Genomic DNA, 18,811 nt, shown 5'->3' with positions numbered 1-18,811 from the left:
TTTCCTGCCCCCTGTCCAGCTCCAGTCGGGTAACGTATGCCTGAGAGAAACATAAAAAGATCACTGTTTTTAGATCTTCTGTATATGTCATCTGTTTGTTTAGATAGTAAGGATAGTGTTAGTTATCATACCAGCCCCAGGTACCAAGCCTGCTCCTCCACCTGTTACCCCACCTACAACACCAGATCCACCACTGACAGCTCCTGCCACAGTCCGGTCCGGTCCGTATTCTACATTTAAAAAGTAAACAAATATATTTCTTTCTTCAGTGTGAGTATTTTTTGTCACCAACTGTAACTTATTGATAGATTGGATGTTTTGTACACAGTGTTGGATAGAGTCATAACTGAATGTAAAAATAGCACCTTTGGGTGGTTTTGGTGTTCCTCCTACAGCCCCAACTCCAGTTCCAGTTGCAGGACTGTCACCTCTTCCCACTCCTGTTACACCACCTGAAACACCTCCTGTTGCTCCAGCACTGGTAGGACTCCCTCCTACTCCTCCAGGTCTTCCACCTGTACCGCCTGTACCACCTCTCTCTGCATCAGGACCTCCCTCGCCATCTCCTTCACCTGGCGTGTCACCTCTGGGTACACCTGCAGACAGTACACAGAAGGAAAGGAGAAGAAGGAGAAAAACAAAGTCAATAAACCCCCAAACTATTACATCCAAACCACCGTTACAGAGAGGAAGCAACACAGTCCTCAAAACAAAAAGTTGGCATTGTACATTTCTGCAAACCACAGATTTGTTACATTTGCATGTTGTTATATAGTGCATGGGTGAAACTTTTGGTTTCAACAATGCTTTGGTTGGATACAGGCACAAAACACCTTGTAAAGTTAAGAATAGATCATGTTTTGGCTTAAGATAACCAGTTTTCATGGCATAATCCCATGAAAAACCACAGGTCACTACACATCACAACCAATTTGTTGTTTGTTGGTCACAAACAGTGGTCTGCAGTGTCTCACCTACAGTAACATGCCATCCACCGTCCCCTCCACCTCCTGATGACAGAGTCAGTTCATATACTATATCGCTTTCGAAAGGTTGATATGATACATATGGAACATATTCTTTACTCTTTGTTTTAATCCCAATTAGCTTCTAGAAAGTGGGTCTTCCTGGGTTCCAGTATTAACAAGCCTGGTGATTACAGTCATCAGTGTGTGATTTGCAGACCTACTTAAACTTTTGTGACCTATCTTTCTACATCTTAATTGTGCAATATCTTGTGAAACACATTGAGTTGTATCAGACTGATGTAAGTTTGAACAAATAGGTTCTTAAAGTGGGGAAAGGCAACACTGCTGTCAATAGATGTTTGTGGTTTGGCTTATGATTACCTCTCATGGGAGTTAATACAGTATGTTACTTCTGTTGTTTGGAAATAGGTAAGCAGTATTGTAGAGATATCCTTTATTTAATTTACCTGGGGGTCTGAGAGGTCTGGCCCCAGGCAATGTTGTAGAGAGATCACCACCAGAACCTGCAAAATTATTCAGTAAAATATAAGAAACATCAGATGATATTTTCCTCTGTAGAGAGGATGTAGAAACTGAGGGGGAAGTCCTGTGCCACCTGAATTTTATGAAGAGATAAAAACAAAAGAGATATTAAAGTCACAATCTCCAAACCAGTTAACACCAGTGCAGGCATTACTTACATGTGGTATGTATTTGTGTGTGTGAGCCACACAGGCTTACTTACCAACACCTGTCACAGCTGTTTGAAACCAGAGTAGAAACACTGGTGAGCGAAATCCTGAGACAGTATCTACAGTATGCTAAACTGAACAGTAAACTGAGATTCACATACCGCTTGGTTGTACAGCCCCACCACCAACTGTAACAACAGAAATAAAGGTTATCTCAGGAGGATATCAATTAGAAACAGTTTCACAACAAATTTTTCGAAGATAAATATGTTAGTGGCCAGCTTCAGTCCTCAGCTAGCATCAGTCTGCCATGCAGTGTTGTGTGATAGGAAGTGTGAGGAAACACTCACTCTCTGGTACAGGTAAACCAGTGATAGCTGTGAAAGCAGTGAAGTGGAGAAATATAGTGATCTGCATAGAAATTAAAAGCATTTGTGATAGTGTGATGTGCCACTGTATCATAGCAAGCAGATTTTAAATTGTGCTGACACTATTTCGAAATCTATAGTCTTTTACTGTACGATATGCTCTATTAACATCTCACATGTAACATCGTAGTGTTCATTATACTGTATACCAACTTACCAGGGGATGCTCCTGTGGAACCTGCAGGATATGAAAACAAAATGGTCAGTCTTGTGAATTCTTTAATTTAATTTAATTCTTTAATTGTTTTGTTCCCTTCCAGATGCAACATGCAGTATACATGCCAGTAAGAAACATGGTTTGGTGTCCCATAAATAGTGTGGAAATTATGGCCTTCACATTTGATTTGTAAATAGACAGTCCCCATCAGGACATTTTTTAGATGCTTTTAAGAATGCTGTGTAAATATTTTGTCCCTTGAAGTTTAAGCAAAACTGTACCAGTGGTGTCTGAGTAGTCAATTGAAACTTCAAGGGTCTTTAATCATACACTTCAAATGCTTTGTGACCCCAGTATAGTATAAAGATGAGTATAGGACCCCTATATACCCATGTTAGAGATTTAAAATAGCATTATTCTAAAAGTTAAACTTTATTTATGTGGTTTCTGCACTTCCTAAACACAATCTGAAACTTATTATCTAAATTTGGCATGTACAAGGATTTAACAGTGATTGTAATGAATACTTTTTTTTTTCAGAGACACTCAAATCTGCAATGATCCAAAATGGCAGACAGTCTGTGCAGATCTTCAGGGGGGAAATGTGTTTTGCTGCGCAGTCGCCAGAAGTAAATGTTGGCATTGTGTGTTTCTCCACACAATTAATACATTATATTTGCATGTGTTGCAGATGGCGTGTCCTCATGGCTGCCAAGCTGCAGACCACTGCAGACCATTGTTTGAGACCAACAAACAACAAAACCGATTTTGATTTAACAAATCGTTGTGTTTCTAGCGGCTTTGTAGGCACCAAAAGTAGGTGTTTTGGAGCATGTCATTGCTGTGTTTTTATGCAGGACCGTGCCCCCAAAACTAAGTATTTTAAGACAAAACACGATCTCATCCAAATCATTACCAAGTGTTTTTTGTGCCTAAATATAACCACATGTTAACAGCAATGCAAATGTAACATATGTGTGGTTTACAGAAGTATACAATGGCAACATTTTTAATGGCGACTGGGTTGAATTATGAGTGAAAATGTAAATTTATAAATAGCCACATGATGGCACTGTCTGCAACCAAATATAAGAGGCACCAGATTTAATTGAAATCCATATCATGGTTTTGAGGATGTCTTGCTGACTAACAGATACACTCTGACAGAAATGGATGAACATGCAGTGCTTGCAGACAAACATGCAGAAGCTCTGGCTATGAAATATATACTGACCTGGAACTTCTGTCCCATTGAGTCCTGTTTTATAAAGTGGGAAAACAACACAACAGAGATAAGAGCGACTAACACACAAATTAAATGCAGCGGGTTTCCTCCCCCATAACACATTTTCATTAATAACACTCCCAAACCACTCCTGAATAAATTAGTGGCATTTTTAATTAGCTCCTTAACTTACATTAGTATGTGTTTGAAATTTTGTAGCATGAACGACCAGAATACCTGGTTTTGCGCCAATGATGGGGATTCCTGTTCCAGCCAAGCCATCTCCATCACCTCCTGCACCCACTGGTCTGCCAGCTACACCAATACCTCCTGTTTTAATGCACACACACACACACACACACACACACACACACACACACGAAAGAATATGTGTGAATAAATAGAGCAGTGAGTTTTATATTTAGAATAGTGTTTTGGTCCTTAATTTTCACGTGTTTGCCATGGAGTCTGTGTGCTATAACTACACCCTTAGACCTGAATTTTAGTGTTCATGCTAATTGTTGTCATATATGCACAAAATCTGTGCATGATTTCAAGGGAAGAAAAGACAGGCTCTCACAATCCAGCAAGTTTAAACACACCTTCTCCTCCAGAGCTTCCAGACCCTTCTATCACACTGCCAGCACCACCATCGCCTGGAATAAGGTCAAAATATTAAAAGGACTGAGATTTAAAAATAGTACCATATGTATGTATAGGTGCTTTGGATAAGTGTGTGAGCTAATAAAACAAAGACAATGGCAAAATCATTTTTAGATAAGCCAGTTTTCTTTGTCTTATTTCTCTCTTTTGGAAGTTCACCACCATCACTGTCTTTTCCATCCTTGTTAGACACATGTTATAGTAAAACTAATGTATTGCAAACCCTGTGAGTAAAGTTATCGTGATAATATGTGACTAGAAATGTGTTTTTGTCACCAGTTGCTCTGTGCTAACACTGCACAGATACCTTCTGATCCTGGGGCTGGTGTTCCTCCTGTGGGTCTTAGTCCTCCTCCTGATCCAGCAGACATAATTTATCACATTCAGATTATCTGGTTGAATATTAATATTTCACTGTGACCAAAATGTGTATTTTTAATCCTCAGAACAGAAGCTCACCACTGGGTCCAGCTGTTGCCCCTCCACTGATGCTGGTGCCATTCACTGAAACACCAGTGCCAGTTCCTGTACCAGGTCCTGCAGTGCCAGTCTCTGTACCAGGTCCTGCAGTGCCGGTCCTTGTACCAGTTCCTGCAGTGCCGGTTCCTGTTCCTACCCCAGGTACAACTCCATCAGGTTTCCCTAAAGTTTGTAAAAGAGATCATCTGGTAAATTCAAAGAGCTGCTTATAAATAGCTCTGTTCCATAGTTTAAGCATTTATATATTATACACATAATGTTCTACTTGACACACAGAGTCTTGTCAAAGTACATCTTACCGTACTTAGCAGCCTTAGATCCAGCTGTGCCATAGCCTGGAGATCACAACAAATAAGATGTGGTTTTAATATTCACTACTGATCGAAGAAAAGGGTTTATACAGATGAGATTAGCACGTAAGGATGGCTATATGAGTTACTGACTAGGGCTAGTCTCAAAATAACTATCTTATTTCACTCCCCAAACAAGAAAACACTGCTTTTTGGCACTGAAGCTAAAATATGTAACCTTAAACAAACATTGTCACACTTCCATTGCTGCAAAGATGGTGTGATCAACTAAACACAATTATTACACAATAATACCTTGCTGCTGTTGATGATCACCTTTTTAGCAGAGTGATATCAACTGTCATCGTCAAGCAGGACACGTATGACTCAAAAATTTGAACAGCATTTCATAATAGCAGGCTGTGAACTGTATTCACAACTAGGTTAATGTTGCAGTTTTATTACTTCACCATACTGCAATATACTGATGAGATATGAGATGTTTTTGTGTCTGAGTGACTAATGAGAGTAGCAATTGTTGAAATTGGTCCAGTATTGCTGAGTGAGAGGGCTGCAGCTCGCAGTGGCAAAACAGGCTGCAGTGTAACCACGTAGGGCGTGTGCTCAATGTCAATGTACATTCACTGACAGATCGTATTTTTGCCACTGACAGGCTCAGATTATTATTGTAATTATCTGACAATATTATGGAAAGGATCCCTACAGAGATGGACCTTCTTGTTTAAGATTTTAAATCCTTTTTGTTTGACCAGAAACAGACCCTAACTTGCTATTGTCAATCAACCAAACTTTGTTACTCCAATGAGGCACTTGTTGCTGCAATTCCTACCAATTACCAGTAGATGTCAGTAAAGGGATATTTCATATTTAAATGTCATCTAGACTTAAAATGTGATTAAGATCCAAGCACAGACAGACAGACATACGTGTCACTACACAGACTCTTTACTGACAACCAACCTGGACCTCCAGTGCCAGTTCCAAAGCCTCCTGGTCCATAACCACCTGTAAAATTACCCAAGATAATAGATGGTGTATAAGTAACTCCATCAAGAGAATTTGGAGAACATATCATTGCAAAGAAAGGAAAACAGAATATCTGTATTGCTCTCAGCTTGCAATGCCCAGTGTCATCATACATTAACAACTCACCAACTCGTCCTGCTCCACCTCCAAGTACTCCAGTACCAGCACCTGTTCCACCTTGACAGACACCAAGATCATGAAAATAATTTAGCTTTTACTGGAATTTGGATAAAACAGCCATCGTCATGTTTTAAATATTTATCTAAATTTGAGTTTGGCAAAATTTATCTTGGACAAAATTATGAACCTGTTCCATATCCAGCCCCCGGTCCTGCACCATAGCCTCCACCTGGTCCGTAACCTGTCCCAGGCCCGTATCCACCAGGTCCATATCCTGTTCTTCCCAGTGTTCCTCCACCAGGAAGCCCTAGGGAGGGGCAAATGTGTGAGGAATTTAGCCCTAATAACGGTAAAAAACACTTTCTCTAACTTTTTTTTTTTTTTTGCATGAAAGTATCATTAGTACTACTTTAAAGGGCCACATGGTAATTTTTTTTAAAAAAAAATGTTGTTTCTTACCATATTTGCGGGCTTTGGCACCAGCATAACCTACAAATGCAGACACATCAATTACTTGAAGCATATTATATTAACTAGTAGATCTATTTTAATACAAATATGCTTCCTTATTTTAATAGGTCGTCATCATCCTGTTCTTTCATCATACCTCCAGGTCCATAGCCAGCTCCACCAGGTCCAAAGCCAGTACCAGCTCCACCAGGTCCAACTCCTCCTGGCCCATAGCCTGTGCCAGCGCCACCAGGCCCAACACCTCCTGGTCCAAAGCCAGTACCAGCACCACCTGGTCCAACACCTCCTGGTCCAAAGCCAGTACCAGCACCACCTGGTCCGACTCCCCCTGGTCCAAAGCCAGTACCAACACCACCTGGTCCAACACCTCCTGGTCCAAAGCCAGTACCAGCACCACCAGGTCCGACTCCTCCTGGTCCAAAGCCAGTACCAGCACCACCTGGTCCGACTCCCCCTGGTCCAAACCCAGTACCAGCACCACCAGGTCCGACTCCTCCTGGTCCAAAGCCAGTACCAGCACCACCTGGTCCAACTCCTCCTGGTCCATAGCCTGTACCAGCGCCACCTGGTCCAGCTCCTCCTGGTCCAAAGCCAGTACCAGCACCACCTGGTCCAACACCTCCTGGACTTGTTCCTGCACCTCCAAGTGCTCCACTTAACATGCCTGTGAGAAAAACATTCAAATGCAATTATAAAATGATGATAAACTTGCATACAGTTATATTCAATATAACTATTCTTACCATATTTACGAGCTTTGGCGCTGGCATCGTACCCTGAAACACAAATATAGTAATGTTACTGTATCTGAAGCCATTGCTGCTAATAGTGTGTCTCAAATCGTCACTATCGCATAATTATAAGTTACATTTTTCAGACACCCTAATTTATTGATTCATAATTACCTCCAGGTCCTGTTCCAGTTCCAGCTCCACCTGGTCCATACCCAGTTCTACCTGGACCATAACCCGCTCCTCCAGGGCCAGTGCCAGCACCACCAGGACCATAACCAAGACCACCTGTCCCAGTGCTGGCACTACCTGGACCAAAACCAATGCCAGAGCCAGGTCCCCCTCCAGTGCTGAGTCCAACTCCTCCTCCCGGTACTCCAAGGCCTCCAGCTCCACCAGTGCCTGCACCACCTGGACCAAAACCGTAGCCCCCACCTGGCCCCACTCCTGTGCCGAGACCAACTCCAGTTCCTCCACCTGGTCCTCCTCTTCCAAGGCCTCCAGCGGCTCCATTGCTTATACGGCCTAGCAGACCTGGAGAGGTTAAAGGCATTTTTAGTGTCAGCTACGCACTAATAGAGGTTGTTACATGCCCACAGTACATACTCATATGTGTATTTTACAAAAATATACACATACGTCTCACCATATTTGCGTGCTTTGGCTGAGCCTGGACCATAACCTAGCAAACAAAAACAATGTGTAAGTAAACGGTCACATGAAATGACCTGTGCAAATGTAAAAGGATATTCATTGCTGACATGGTGGTTCAAAATATTCCAGAATCAGTCAATTGCAGTATTACAGCTACCTGTTCCAACTCCACCTCCAATTCCAGGTACAGCTCCAGGTCCGCCTCCTGTTCCAACTCCACCTCCGAATCCAGGCACAGCTCCAGGTCCGCCTCCTGTTCCAACTCCACCTCCGAATCCAGGTACAGCTCCGGGTCCGCCTCCTGTTCCAACTCCACCTCCGAATCCAGGCACAGCTCCAGGTCCGCCTCCTGTTCCAACTCCACCTCCGAATCCAGGTACAGCTCCGGGTCCGCCTCCTGTTCCAACTCCACCTCCAAATCCAGGCACAGCTCCGGGACCACCTCCTGTTCCAACTCCACCTCCGAATCCAGGTACAGCTCCGGGTCCGCCTCCTGTTCCAACTCCACCTCCAAATCCAGGCACAGCTCCGGGACCACCTCCTGTTCCAACTCCACCTCCAAATCCAGGCACAGCTCCGGGACCACCTCCTGTTCCAACTCCTCCAAATCCAAGTCCACCACCTGTTCCAACTCCACCTCCTAACCCGGTTGTGGCTCCCGCTCCTCCTCCTGGGAGTCTTCCAGCCCCAACTCCTAGAGCGCCTCCTTGACCAAGTGCACCACCTCCATTTCCAGCTCCAGCTCCACCTGGTTGACAAAACGAACAGGTGAGCTTATAAAAATGGCAATATAGAGAACTGAATAATACATTATATTGCTGTGTAACTGTCATATTGTCAACACGAGGGCGACACCTCAGCTAATGTGTCCTTACCATATTTAGCTGCAGCTTTGGCTGGATTCTTCGATTTGCCTGCCCCTGTATTTGATGAATACATTTATTTATATGTTGCTGCCTTTACATCTATCATTGACGACATGTAACTGTACATGCAGCTGCAAAGTTTACTGCATTGCTGGTTTCTATGTACCTGTTTTTGGTGATATGAGAGGGTAACCACGGAAAACACCAGGCAACTGCTGTCCACGACCATCTACGGTGAGAAATACACTACAGAGATGCTCATCCTGTGAAATACTCAATGGCAGCCTGGGATAATATTTCTTATTTAAAATTAAAGTTCAAGTCATGCATGCAAAATATGTTCATAGTATGAAACAGTTTAGCATTTTAGGACGTTATAACACTTACTTCCTGCTCCTCCTGGTCCGACACCCCCCTGGCCGAGTACCCCGGTCCCTGCGGAGAATAAGGCAGTAGTTTTTGTGTTTAGGCATGTGTGCCTAGATATTATGTTCCAAGATTCATTAACATAGATTACATTCACACACCAGTCTGAGGCCCAAGTCCAGCTCCTGTGGCCACTCCAGGGAGGACACCACGACCTCCAAATCCTAGCCAGGGAAGATGAGAAGAAAATCACCAAACTATTACAACTTCTTCTGTCAAAACACTGAATGATTCATTATTGTGTTGTTTAATATGTGCTTTATTTGCATTTGTTTGTTAGATGTTTCTTGTATTAAAACAAACCTTGGCCTGGTACGTATCCACCTTGATAGAGTCCAGGCACCCCGACTCCTGTGTGTAAGCATATGCAAATTTAGAACATTGCCCTCCAAAATTCAGTGTTTCTGGTCGATCATAAACTATGAACTGAACTGATGTTGTACATCATTTCGGAAGAAGGCATCAGTGTTTCACAAACATGGATGTAAACTGTGAGTGCATCCTCACTGGTTCATGGAGGCATACAACCATGACATGGTTATTCTAGTTTTTACCTGGAACCTGTTTTGATGCTTTGCCACCGCTCTTTCCTCCAGGTCCTCCCCCAGTGGTGCCAGTCTGTGGCAGACTTGGAACTGAAACAGGAATACATTAAATGTTAGCAAAATAAAACTTTGACACATAAATAACACAGCTAAACAGCTTTTTATTCTCCTACTTCATCTTAGAACTATCTTTTTAAAATTTAGCAAAGTTAACAGTAATTAACAATTTACAATAAACTTAAGAATGTATGTGGAAATAAACTTTTCCCTAGAAATACAATATATCTCATTGTTTTAACCAAGGTGAATGCATGTTCTTACAGTTTAATCCTTAATGCTTTCTATGTGACACTTGTGCTTAATTGTAGAATACATAAAGTAAATGTTGTGCAGTACAGTGTAGTATAATTTAAATTATATTATCTACCTCCTCCTGGCACAGCAGCTCCACCAGGACCAACTCCTGCTCCACCAGGTCCAACCCCTGCACCGCCAGGCCCAAATCCTGTTCCACCAGGCCCAACCCCTGTACCACCAGGCCCATATCCTGTTCCACCAGGCCCAACTCCTGCACCACCAGGCCCAAATCCTGTTCCACCTGGCCCAACCCCTGCACCACTAGGCCCAAATCCTGTTCCACCTGGCCCAACCCCTGCACCACTAGGCCCAAATCCTGTTCCACCTGGCCCAACTCCTGCACCACCAGGCCCAAATCCTGTTCCTCCAGGCCCAAGTCCTGTGCCACCAGGCCCAACCCCTGCACCACCAGGTCCAAGTCCTGTTCCACCAAGCCCAACCCCTGCACTGCCAGGCCCAAGTCCTGTTCCAACAGGCCCCACCCCTGCACCGCCAGGCCCAAGTCCCGTTCCAACAGGCCCAACCCCTGCACCGCCAGGCCCAAGTCCTGTTCCACCAAGCCCCACCCCTGCACCGCCAGGTCCAAGTCCTGTTCCAACAGGCCCAACCCCTGCACCACCAGGCCCAAATCCGGCACCACCAGGTCCAAACCCTGCACCTCCAGGCCCATAGCCTGTTCCTAAGGTAAAAAAAACCCATATGAAATTCAGTCACATTTCAGTGTTTAAAACTGCGTAGAGATGCATGATATTGGATTTTTTTTAGATATGCCGATATATAACAACTGTAGCGGAATTAAAATCATATTATACATGCATGCCCTTATCATGATGACCCACCAGCAGATGAGGACATGAATAGCAGTCCTGTAATGTATGCAATATTCATTCACTGTGAAAAATAGGAAAAAGCATGTCGGCCGGTTCCGATAGTTCATTCTAAATCCAATATTGGCCAATATTGATGACGTGCTAATATTATCGTGCATCCCTAAAACTGTGTAATGGCAATAAGAAAACATTAAATACCTGTTTTAGGAGGTTTGGGACCAGTTCCACCAGCTCCTGGGTACTGACCAGCACCTGGTCCAAAACCACCTCCGTAGCCTCCATAGCCACCTGGGTCAGGACAGAGGTTTGTTTGATAGACACACATTCTTCAAGGTTAACAATATGTATGAATGCAAAGTGTGTGACCCACTAAGGGGAAGAGAATTTTTTTTCAGCCATGTGTTGGGTGTTTCAGAGGAGCAGCTGTATGGCAGCCTGACAGGCTCATGTGTGACACCTATTTATGTTGTTCAGTGATTCTTACAGTTGCATCACAGTACAAATACACCTGGCAGTGGACTTACTTTAATAACACATTGATTAATTCATGCACTTGTTTATATAAAGGAACAGAAACAGACCTATGCATTTAAACCTGTTATTGGGTGTCATGTAAGGATGAAAACCACTGACCTCCAGGTCCGTAGCCTGTTCCAGCTCCCTGACCTCTGCCAGTCCCGAGGCCTCCTGCTCCAAGCACTCCTCCACCCAAACCGCCTGCCCCAAGGCCTAATAAGCAGATAAAAGAGAATCAGTACTTAGAACTTCCTATACTTGCTGTAGTGACTACAGTATACTACATCATACATTAATGAATCCAGTGTGTCCCAGTGCGACTCCACCCTTTTGTAATGTTATACATGAATGATGGCTGCCCGAGAGAAACCTCGCAAGGATTAACTTTCTCTCCGGAAGGGTTTTGAACATTTGTTTGAAGTGTGCATGTTTGACTTTAGAGCTAAGTCTCTCATAGGGTTTGGCTGTAGATGGGTCAGTAACAATTACAAGGCTGCAGAGGGGAACTAAAGCCTGTGTGGGGAGATTTCTGAGAAAAGAGAGCTGGTACACATGATGCTTCATGTGGAAATAGAAGATTTATAAATAGGTCAGTCTTACTTCTGGCGTTTGGTAGAATAAATCCAGTTGTTAAATGATAAGCAGCTCTAGGCCACTGTATTCAGTTTGCACAGTCTTGGCTGTAATTGGTTTTTATTTTTTGCTTGACGTTATAGCACAGTCTTTATAGGTGTACGCCTCTCATTGCTTGTTCAGGTGAACCAGGATGTTTTTTCTTATTCTTCAGGGTGGAGCAGCAGAACGGCACAAATGCACTTTGCGGGCATCATTGTGTAGTATAGTGTTGTGAAAAAACGTGCCAGGTTGAGGCAGCCAAACTTTTGGAAAGTGTGACTTATGAGACTGTTTCCTGTGCTTACACTGACCCATTTTCTACCCACCGCTATAAAGAGTGGTATTTAAAAGGTTCCACAAAACCAAGGCTTAACCTCTAAGGATCCTTGGATATTATCACCAACATTCCTCATCCTACATTTGGAGGATGAAAAACAGAGAGGCCTGAAATTCCAAAGCAAATCAGTCTTTCTGACTGACGTGATGGCTTCCGTCCTTTATCAGGGACTTGCCATGCCTAATGCATTAGCCTTTATCACTGAATGTGCGCACGAGGGTGGTTGGCCCCTCAACAATAGCACATAACCATGAGGTAATGAGGAAATGAAATAATGGTACATGTATGCAATCCTTATCCTGCTTCGTTGAATTGAACAGAGGAACAATATTTACAGTGCAGGGGTTGACCTCTGATCCACATGCGCGGAGCAGAGAACTTCCTCTTATTGTGAATGTCGCACGATGCAACTGAACACAGCTGTTTGTAAGTCATGAGCTTACTAGTTTTTTTGACTAGGTTTCAGTAATTCAGCAGTTCCTTCAAAGGTTGTTGAGTACATGAGTCTTCTTACCAGCATGTGTCTGGTGTTATCTGATACAAGTATGTAGCAATTCTAGCAGTTATTGATTATCCCACTCTAACTGAAACTATGTATGTGCTCAGAGAGTGTTTATGTGCTTAAATTGTTTTATTTTGTATTTTATTTGGCTGTTTTTTCTACTAATTCCTGTGCAAACTAAAGACAAAATTGTACTGCTTAAAGGGACAGTTCACCCCAAAATCTAATATACAGAATTCAGATCATGACCTGGTTATTCAGGATAATCCACAGAGCAGTTTCATGTAGGACATTTTTTTTTCTCCGCCAGCTGTATCACCATGCAGACCAAAGCATCTACTGCTAGCTCACCTAGCACCACTGAGCTAGCTAACGTCACAGTTCAGCAGAGGAGGATGCCATTAATGTTTACAGCTCTTGCTATAATGAGCACAAGCCTCTCGTTCATGAGTAGATGCAAGCTTTCTTCTGCGCAGTGATACAGTTGGTGGGTGTAATTCGGTAGAAAGAAAAAAAAAATCTTACATGAAACTTGTCACAACAAGGTCTGTGGATTATCTTTAGTAACCAGGTCATGATTTCTGGAAAGAGACATTGCTGTTGAGTTTTTCAGATATGTTTTTTGGCGCTTTTAGCACCACAGGTTGAGTGCCATCTAGTTCCATTATATTTGAGAGAAGTCAGACATCTCTATGGCAAATATTTCCAACACTTTGCAAACTCACATCAGAACAACAATCAAGACTGAAAAAAAGCACTACATGTAAAAGGAACTATATATATATATATATATATATATATATATGTATGTATTGATTTTGAGGTGAACTGCCCCTTTAATCTGCTTAATTTAATAAAGATGTAATATTTATCTTTTGATATGTTAAGGAGACAAAAAAAAAACCTCCATGCCTGTGCCTTGGCCACCTGGTCCAAAACCACCAGGACCAGCTCCTCCAGGACCGGTTCCATAGCCTCCAGGACCGACGCCACCTGGTACAAAAACACCTGCTCCTCCTACTCCTCCAGCTCCTTGTCCTGGTCCAAACCCTCCAGCCACTCCTCCATGACCACCGTAGCCACCTCCTAGAGACAAATAAGTTACCAAGATTTTGCAGAGCTTAGAGTCATCATGGTCTGTAGGTTTGTTCCTACACACCTCATATGAATGATGGCACATTTTCTATACATATAGTTCATGACATCTGAGCTTTACTGTCTTTGAAAAGACCTTTTTTTTGTCCCAATTCAAGATGAGAATTTTCATCTTGGTGATTCTACAGAATGTAATCGTAAATCAGTGCTCGAGGAACGGACAGGCTTGAATGTCTTACCTGTTTTTGGAGGCTTTCCACCTGTTAAAAGAAAGCAATAATAATTAAATCAACAGTAGCACAATGGAAATCCTGCTTGACTTTGCACTACAGATAATCAGCCATATCTGTCTTACCGGCTCCAACACCTCCAGGTACAACTCCGAGGCCACCACTGCCTGGGCCAAAGGTGCTGGGCCTGAAGCCTCCGGGTCCAACACCTCCTGGTCCGACTCCTCCTGGTCCAACTCCACCAGGTCCGACTCCTCCTGGTCCAACTCCACCAGGTCCGACTCCTCCTGGGCCAATTCCACCAGGTCCGATTCCTCCAGGTCCAACTCCTCCTGGTCCAACTCCACCAGGTCCGACTCCTCCCGGTCTCACTGCACCCGGTCCGACACCTCCAGGTCCGACTCCTCCTGGCCCTTGACCTCCATAGCCCCCTGAGGAAAACAGTCATCAGAACACTGTGAGTTGAAAACACACAAAATATATATATATGAAGACAAACTATATATTATTTTTCATGACCACAACTGCACCTGAAACCTGATGCCTTTAAGTTACTTGTACTGATATAAATCTGTGTGTTCAGTTAAACATGTCAGTCATCACATTCCTAACTTCCAACTGAAATCACAACCAGCTGTATATAAAATTGAGTAGAAAACACAAATGGTATCCGCCTCTACCTGCTCCTGGTCCAAAGCCTCCCAGACTGGCACCAGCACCTCCACCAGGCTGAAATCCAGTCCCAGCTCCTCCAGGGCCAAATCCTGTTCCAGTCCCACCCGGTCCGAATCCAGTTCCAGGTCCTACGCCGGCTCCTATACCGGCTCCAATGCCTCCTCCTGCTCCACCAGCAGGTACGTATACACCTGATACACAGAACCAGTTCAGAGTCACAGCAAATGACAATATGATTTAATAATGGTTTCAAATTATAACTGGTTTTTCTGTTCAGGAAATCAGACTGTTTGGATTAGCTGTACAAACACAGCAGTTTAACAATGTTTTTGTTGTTTAGACTCCTCACAGATGACTGAGTTTGTGGAATTTACGAGTCATCATTCAGAATTAATGAGACATAATTTACAACTCTTTCCCAGCACTTAATAAACCCATTTAATTTGTCTAGTTAACAAGGATTACATTTAACTAATAATATCAGATGCCACACATGCAGAGAGAAAAGCGTGTTTATGCCCTTACATTCATTAAGTGTGTGTGTGCTTGTGTTAGTGATTATCTACCCTGTGCTCTGAGTTTCTCTGCAGCTGATAACAAACACCCCTTCATCCAAAAGGCATGTATCTTTGGTCATAATTCTCACACTTTTCTGCACCTATGTTTTGTTCCACAAATCACGATAGCCAAAAATAGAACCACAGAGAGCGAACAACTATAAAAGGAAAGGTTTTTTAAGATCCCACAGTCCAGATGTGAAAAGAAGAGGTCTGTAGGGAATCCTAAAGAATGTGAGTAACTGATCTCACAGTAATGCCATGTACAGCACATTAACAACACGCAGTAAATAACTTAAGTGTTCAATCATGCTGCAGGACAGAAACCTCCTCCCCCAAAAGCTTTTGTTGTTTTGGGAGGAATCTTGAAACACCGGACAATTATGCGCTTATATTCACCAGAGATATATCATGAAATAAAACAGCAGTTGGGCTTGGCAGTGTATTCAAATAATAAATAATATATAATTCAAATAATAAATACCATCTTTACTTTTATTTTGAAACTTTGGAAAAAGAAAAAAAAAAGATATTTTGTAGAGATTGTCCAGGGTTCACTGGACTGTTTTCTATGGCGACATAATATGTCATTATTGAATTAGTTATGTTTGTATCATTTTATAACTCTATCCATGATATCATACTGTAGCTATTATTGTTTTTAGCCGCTCTGGCTCCAGGGATGACGATGTCGGTCTGTCTGTCGGCCCAACACTTTACTGTAGATTGAAATATCTCCACTTTAATGGAGGGTTTGACGTGAACATTTTCACATATTACTGATATTACTGATCCCTTGAGAAGTTTGCTGACTTTTGCTGACTCTTACTTTTCTTCTAGCGCCACCAACAGGTCAAAACTTTAATCTATGTAGCAAAATATGTCAAATAGATCTCTGCTAGATGGATCGGCACTGTTATTCGTACAGATGTTCGTGGTCTCCAGGGGAGGAGACTGATGAAAATTTGGTGCAGACATTCATGGTTTTCGTGGACTTAAGTGTTTCCCTGTCTTTTTATCTAGCGCCCCCATGAGGTAAAAAGGTCTATATCTGTTTAATTTTTTGGGTTATCAGTTTGTTTTTTTACAATGAGCATTACAACCTCACAGAGCTGCTCGCATGGCTGTTGATGTTTAATCTCGTGGAAAGGTGCACTATCACTGTTTGTAATGTTGATTTCCAAAAAGAAATTAAAATGAGCAAGTGAATATGTTATGACAAAACTCATGCAGTTTCATCCCTAAAAGCCAAGTATTTAAAAACTAACTGAAATGGAAATTTATTTATGCTCTTTTCAAAGTCAGCCTCTAATACTAAGTTTTTCTTTTAGCAAAAAATGCATGTGTTTGGGAAGTACTGAGCACACGACTGGATAAATGAGACTTGGATTATACTACATAAGTTGTGTATGAGTTTGTAAATCGAGTTTTCGGTTTAGTTTTGTTGATGTTAAACATGGTCCCCAATCAGTCAATAAATCAAGTTTCCTTCATGAATTCAAGATAACACGATATGACTAATTGATTTACAAATGGTCATTTGTGGGTGAAGTGTTCCTTTAAGTACAAACACTCATCCAGCCTGCTCCAGTAAAACCAAAATACAGAAACTAAACAACCAATGACATGCAGCCGCACTCTCTATTAAGTGTTCAGTGGTAGCCTGACCTTGTATAAAATTACATTACACAACAGCCTGACACAGCTTTTAAACCATCTCCTCTAACAAGACGAGAAAGAGAATGAGGGGAATCTCCTTTCATTAGCCAGCTCAAATCTTAAACAGACACGACATGGAGACAGGATATGGAGGGATGAGGTCTGGAACACACAGTGATCTGTAAAGCTTTTAATAAGGTCCATTAAAAGTCAGGTGCAGCAAGCTATTAAAAGATGTAACCGTATCCTTGTTGTCTTGACCTCACACCTAGAGAGGAGGAAGAGCTGAGATGATAAATGCACAGAGAACAAGCAGTGTTATTATATTGTGGTTTGTCCAAGATCGTTCTTATTTAACATGTTTAAAAGTGCTTCTAAAGTTCATCCAGACAAAAATGCGATTCTACACAGCTATCTGTTCACTTTTTTAAGTTTGTGGAAAGTTGCGACAACAAGCTTTAAACATCATTCAATAACACAGAAGTTTAAGAAAAAAGCATTCCACTCTGAGAGGAGTTGACAGTACAAGAAAAGAAAATGACCAACACAAACCCAGTCCAATATTCTATACAATATGATTCTTTATCTGAAAGCAAGACTGGAGAGGTGCTTGACCTTTAATTCAGATATTACAAATCCATTCACACAAGACAATATGAAACTGACTCAGTGATGATGATGTTAGTGATAACTGCTGTACCTACTATTACTACTACTACAACTGCAGATACTTGCAAATCTCTTGCACTATTATCATCATCAGTATCTTAGCTGCTGCAGCTCACAAAACCTCCCAAATCACAAATCTGCACTAAACTACCATTAAAGAAAACAGGAGTTCATGCATTCCTCCTCTGCAAGCGCTGCTATATAAACTAAATGTGACACCTGATCCACAGGTGCTGCACTGCTGAGCGCTGCACACATGCAGTAAAGAGAACCCACCTCCTTGCAGTGAGGGTTTCCACAGAGCCAAGAGAAAGACGCCATGAAGGTACGTGGCCACCGTCCCTCTCGCCATCTCGCTCCCAAATGTCCCTCTTCTCTCCCAAGGTTCAGGTTTTTATCAGGGTTCAACAAGGCCTTAAGAAAGAAGGAGGGAAATGAGTGAGAGCAGGAATAAAAAAAAAAAAAGGGGGGGGGGGGGGGGGCACACACAGGATGCAAGAAAGACAGGACACTGTGTAATTGGCTAAGAGACACACAGAAAGATAGACAAGGAGAGAAGGGGAGAGGGAGAGAGAACACTGGATCACCTCATTACACCAAATGGGTTGTTCTAACCCCCCAGTGACTGTTGGGCTGCATTTATTTGGCTCTCTACTGCCAAAAAGAGGGAGTATGAAGAGTGGGTGGGGGTCTGAGGGAGTGAGGGAGACGCACACACACACACACATACAGACATGCACACACACACACACACATACACACACACACACAGAACATGCATGAGAGGTAAAAGAGTCTGTGAATTGTAAAGATTCAGGGGTTTTCACTCTCTCCAGACACCTCAAAAAGAAAAAGGAACTGTGCCAGAAGTTCCTTATGGATTTCAAAACAGTGTCATGTTTGTCAAGTTGAAGAGAAACACTGACTGCAGTGACTCATTAAGGCATATATTATGAATCATTGTTATCCATTTATGAATAGAGTTCATCCTGATCCACAAAATGTC

The 18,811-nt window shown here is 42.5% G+C and overlaps 1 protein-coding gene and 1 long non-coding RNA gene across 18 annotated transcripts in view; one reads left to right on the top strand and one right to left on the bottom strand.

Moving 5' to 3' along the window:
• Positions 1 to 35: 35 nt before the first annotated feature.
• On the bottom strand, positions 36 to 18,215 carry elnb (elastin b). 17 transcript variants are annotated; one of them, XM_049592623.1, is made up of 37 exons: positions 18,082 to 18,215; positions 14,926 to 15,111; positions 14,371 to 14,676; positions 14,255 to 14,275; positions 13,833 to 14,006; positions 11,584 to 11,679; positions 11,149 to 11,238; positions 10,191 to 10,799; positions 9,773 to 9,853; positions 9,522 to 9,569; positions 9,320 to 9,382; positions 9,180 to 9,227; positions 8,959 to 9,021; positions 8,802 to 8,846; positions 8,291 to 8,674; positions 8,195 to 8,242; positions 8,084 to 8,146; positions 7,919 to 7,954; positions 7,447 to 7,806; positions 7,285 to 7,317; positions 6,678 to 7,205; positions 6,530 to 6,559; positions 6,258 to 6,377; positions 6,077 to 6,127; positions 5,885 to 5,929; positions 4,913 to 4,948; positions 4,593 to 4,775; positions 4,441 to 4,488; positions 4,073 to 4,126; positions 3,708 to 3,800; positions 3,480 to 3,503; positions 2,246 to 2,266; positions 1,822 to 1,848; positions 1,714 to 1,728; positions 1,436 to 1,492; positions 366 to 596; positions 36 to 230 (listed from the first exon to the last, which is right to left on the bottom strand). In XM_049592623.1, exons 1-37 carry the CDS (start codon positions 18,155 to 18,157, stop codon positions 100 to 102), a joined length of 4,524 nt encoding a protein of 1,507 aa, XP_049448580.1. In that variant the 5' UTR covers positions 18,158 to 18,215; the 3' UTR covers positions 36 to 99. The 17 variants fall into 17 exon arrangements, with proteins under 17 accessions (XP_049448580.1, XP_049448582.1, XP_049448589.1 ...); XM_049592625.1 differs by having other exon boundaries at positions 8,084 to 8,242; positions 8,291 to 8,338; positions 8,387 to 8,674; XM_049592632.1 differs by lacking the exon at positions 8,195 to 8,242 and having other exon boundaries at positions 8,291 to 8,338; positions 8,387 to 8,674.
• Positions 14,569 to 18,811, top strand: part of LOC125898741 (uncharacterized) — a 30,803-nt gene continuing 26,560 nt past the window's right edge. Inside the window, exons 1-3 of the long non-coding RNA XR_007450646.1 lie at positions 14,569 to 14,702; positions 14,943 to 15,099; positions 18,036 to 18,130. This is a non-coding gene — a long non-coding RNA (uncharacterized LOC125898741). The remainder of the gene's footprint in view (positions 14,703 to 14,942; positions 15,100 to 18,035; positions 18,131 to 18,811) is intronic.

Source organism: Epinephelus fuscoguttatus, linkage group LG12 (assembly GCF_011397635.1).
Source record: "Epinephelus fuscoguttatus linkage group LG12, E.fuscoguttatus.final_Chr_v1".
Taxonomy (NCBI): Eukaryota; Metazoa; Chordata; class Actinopteri; order Perciformes; family Serranidae; genus Epinephelus; species Epinephelus fuscoguttatus.
The sequence above is the reverse complement of the archived record's forward strand: the minus strand, read 5'-3'. Positions and strand labels throughout refer to the sequence as shown.

Bases quoted from the DNA above. Each gene is read 5' to 3' on its own strand.
- elnb (XM_049592617.1), bottom strand. From the start codon at position 18,157: ATGGCGAGAGGGACGGTGGCCACGTACCTTCATGGCGTCTTTCTCTTG. The intron at 9,383-9,521 runs GTTTGTTTTAAT...TTCCCTGGCTAG, and splicing joins TGGATACGTACCAGGCCAAG to GATTTGGAGGTCGTGGTGTC. The intron at 4,489-4,592 runs GTGAGCTTCTGT...CTGCTGGATCAG, and splicing joins GGCAACAGCTGGACCCAGTG to GAGGAGGACTAAGACCCACA.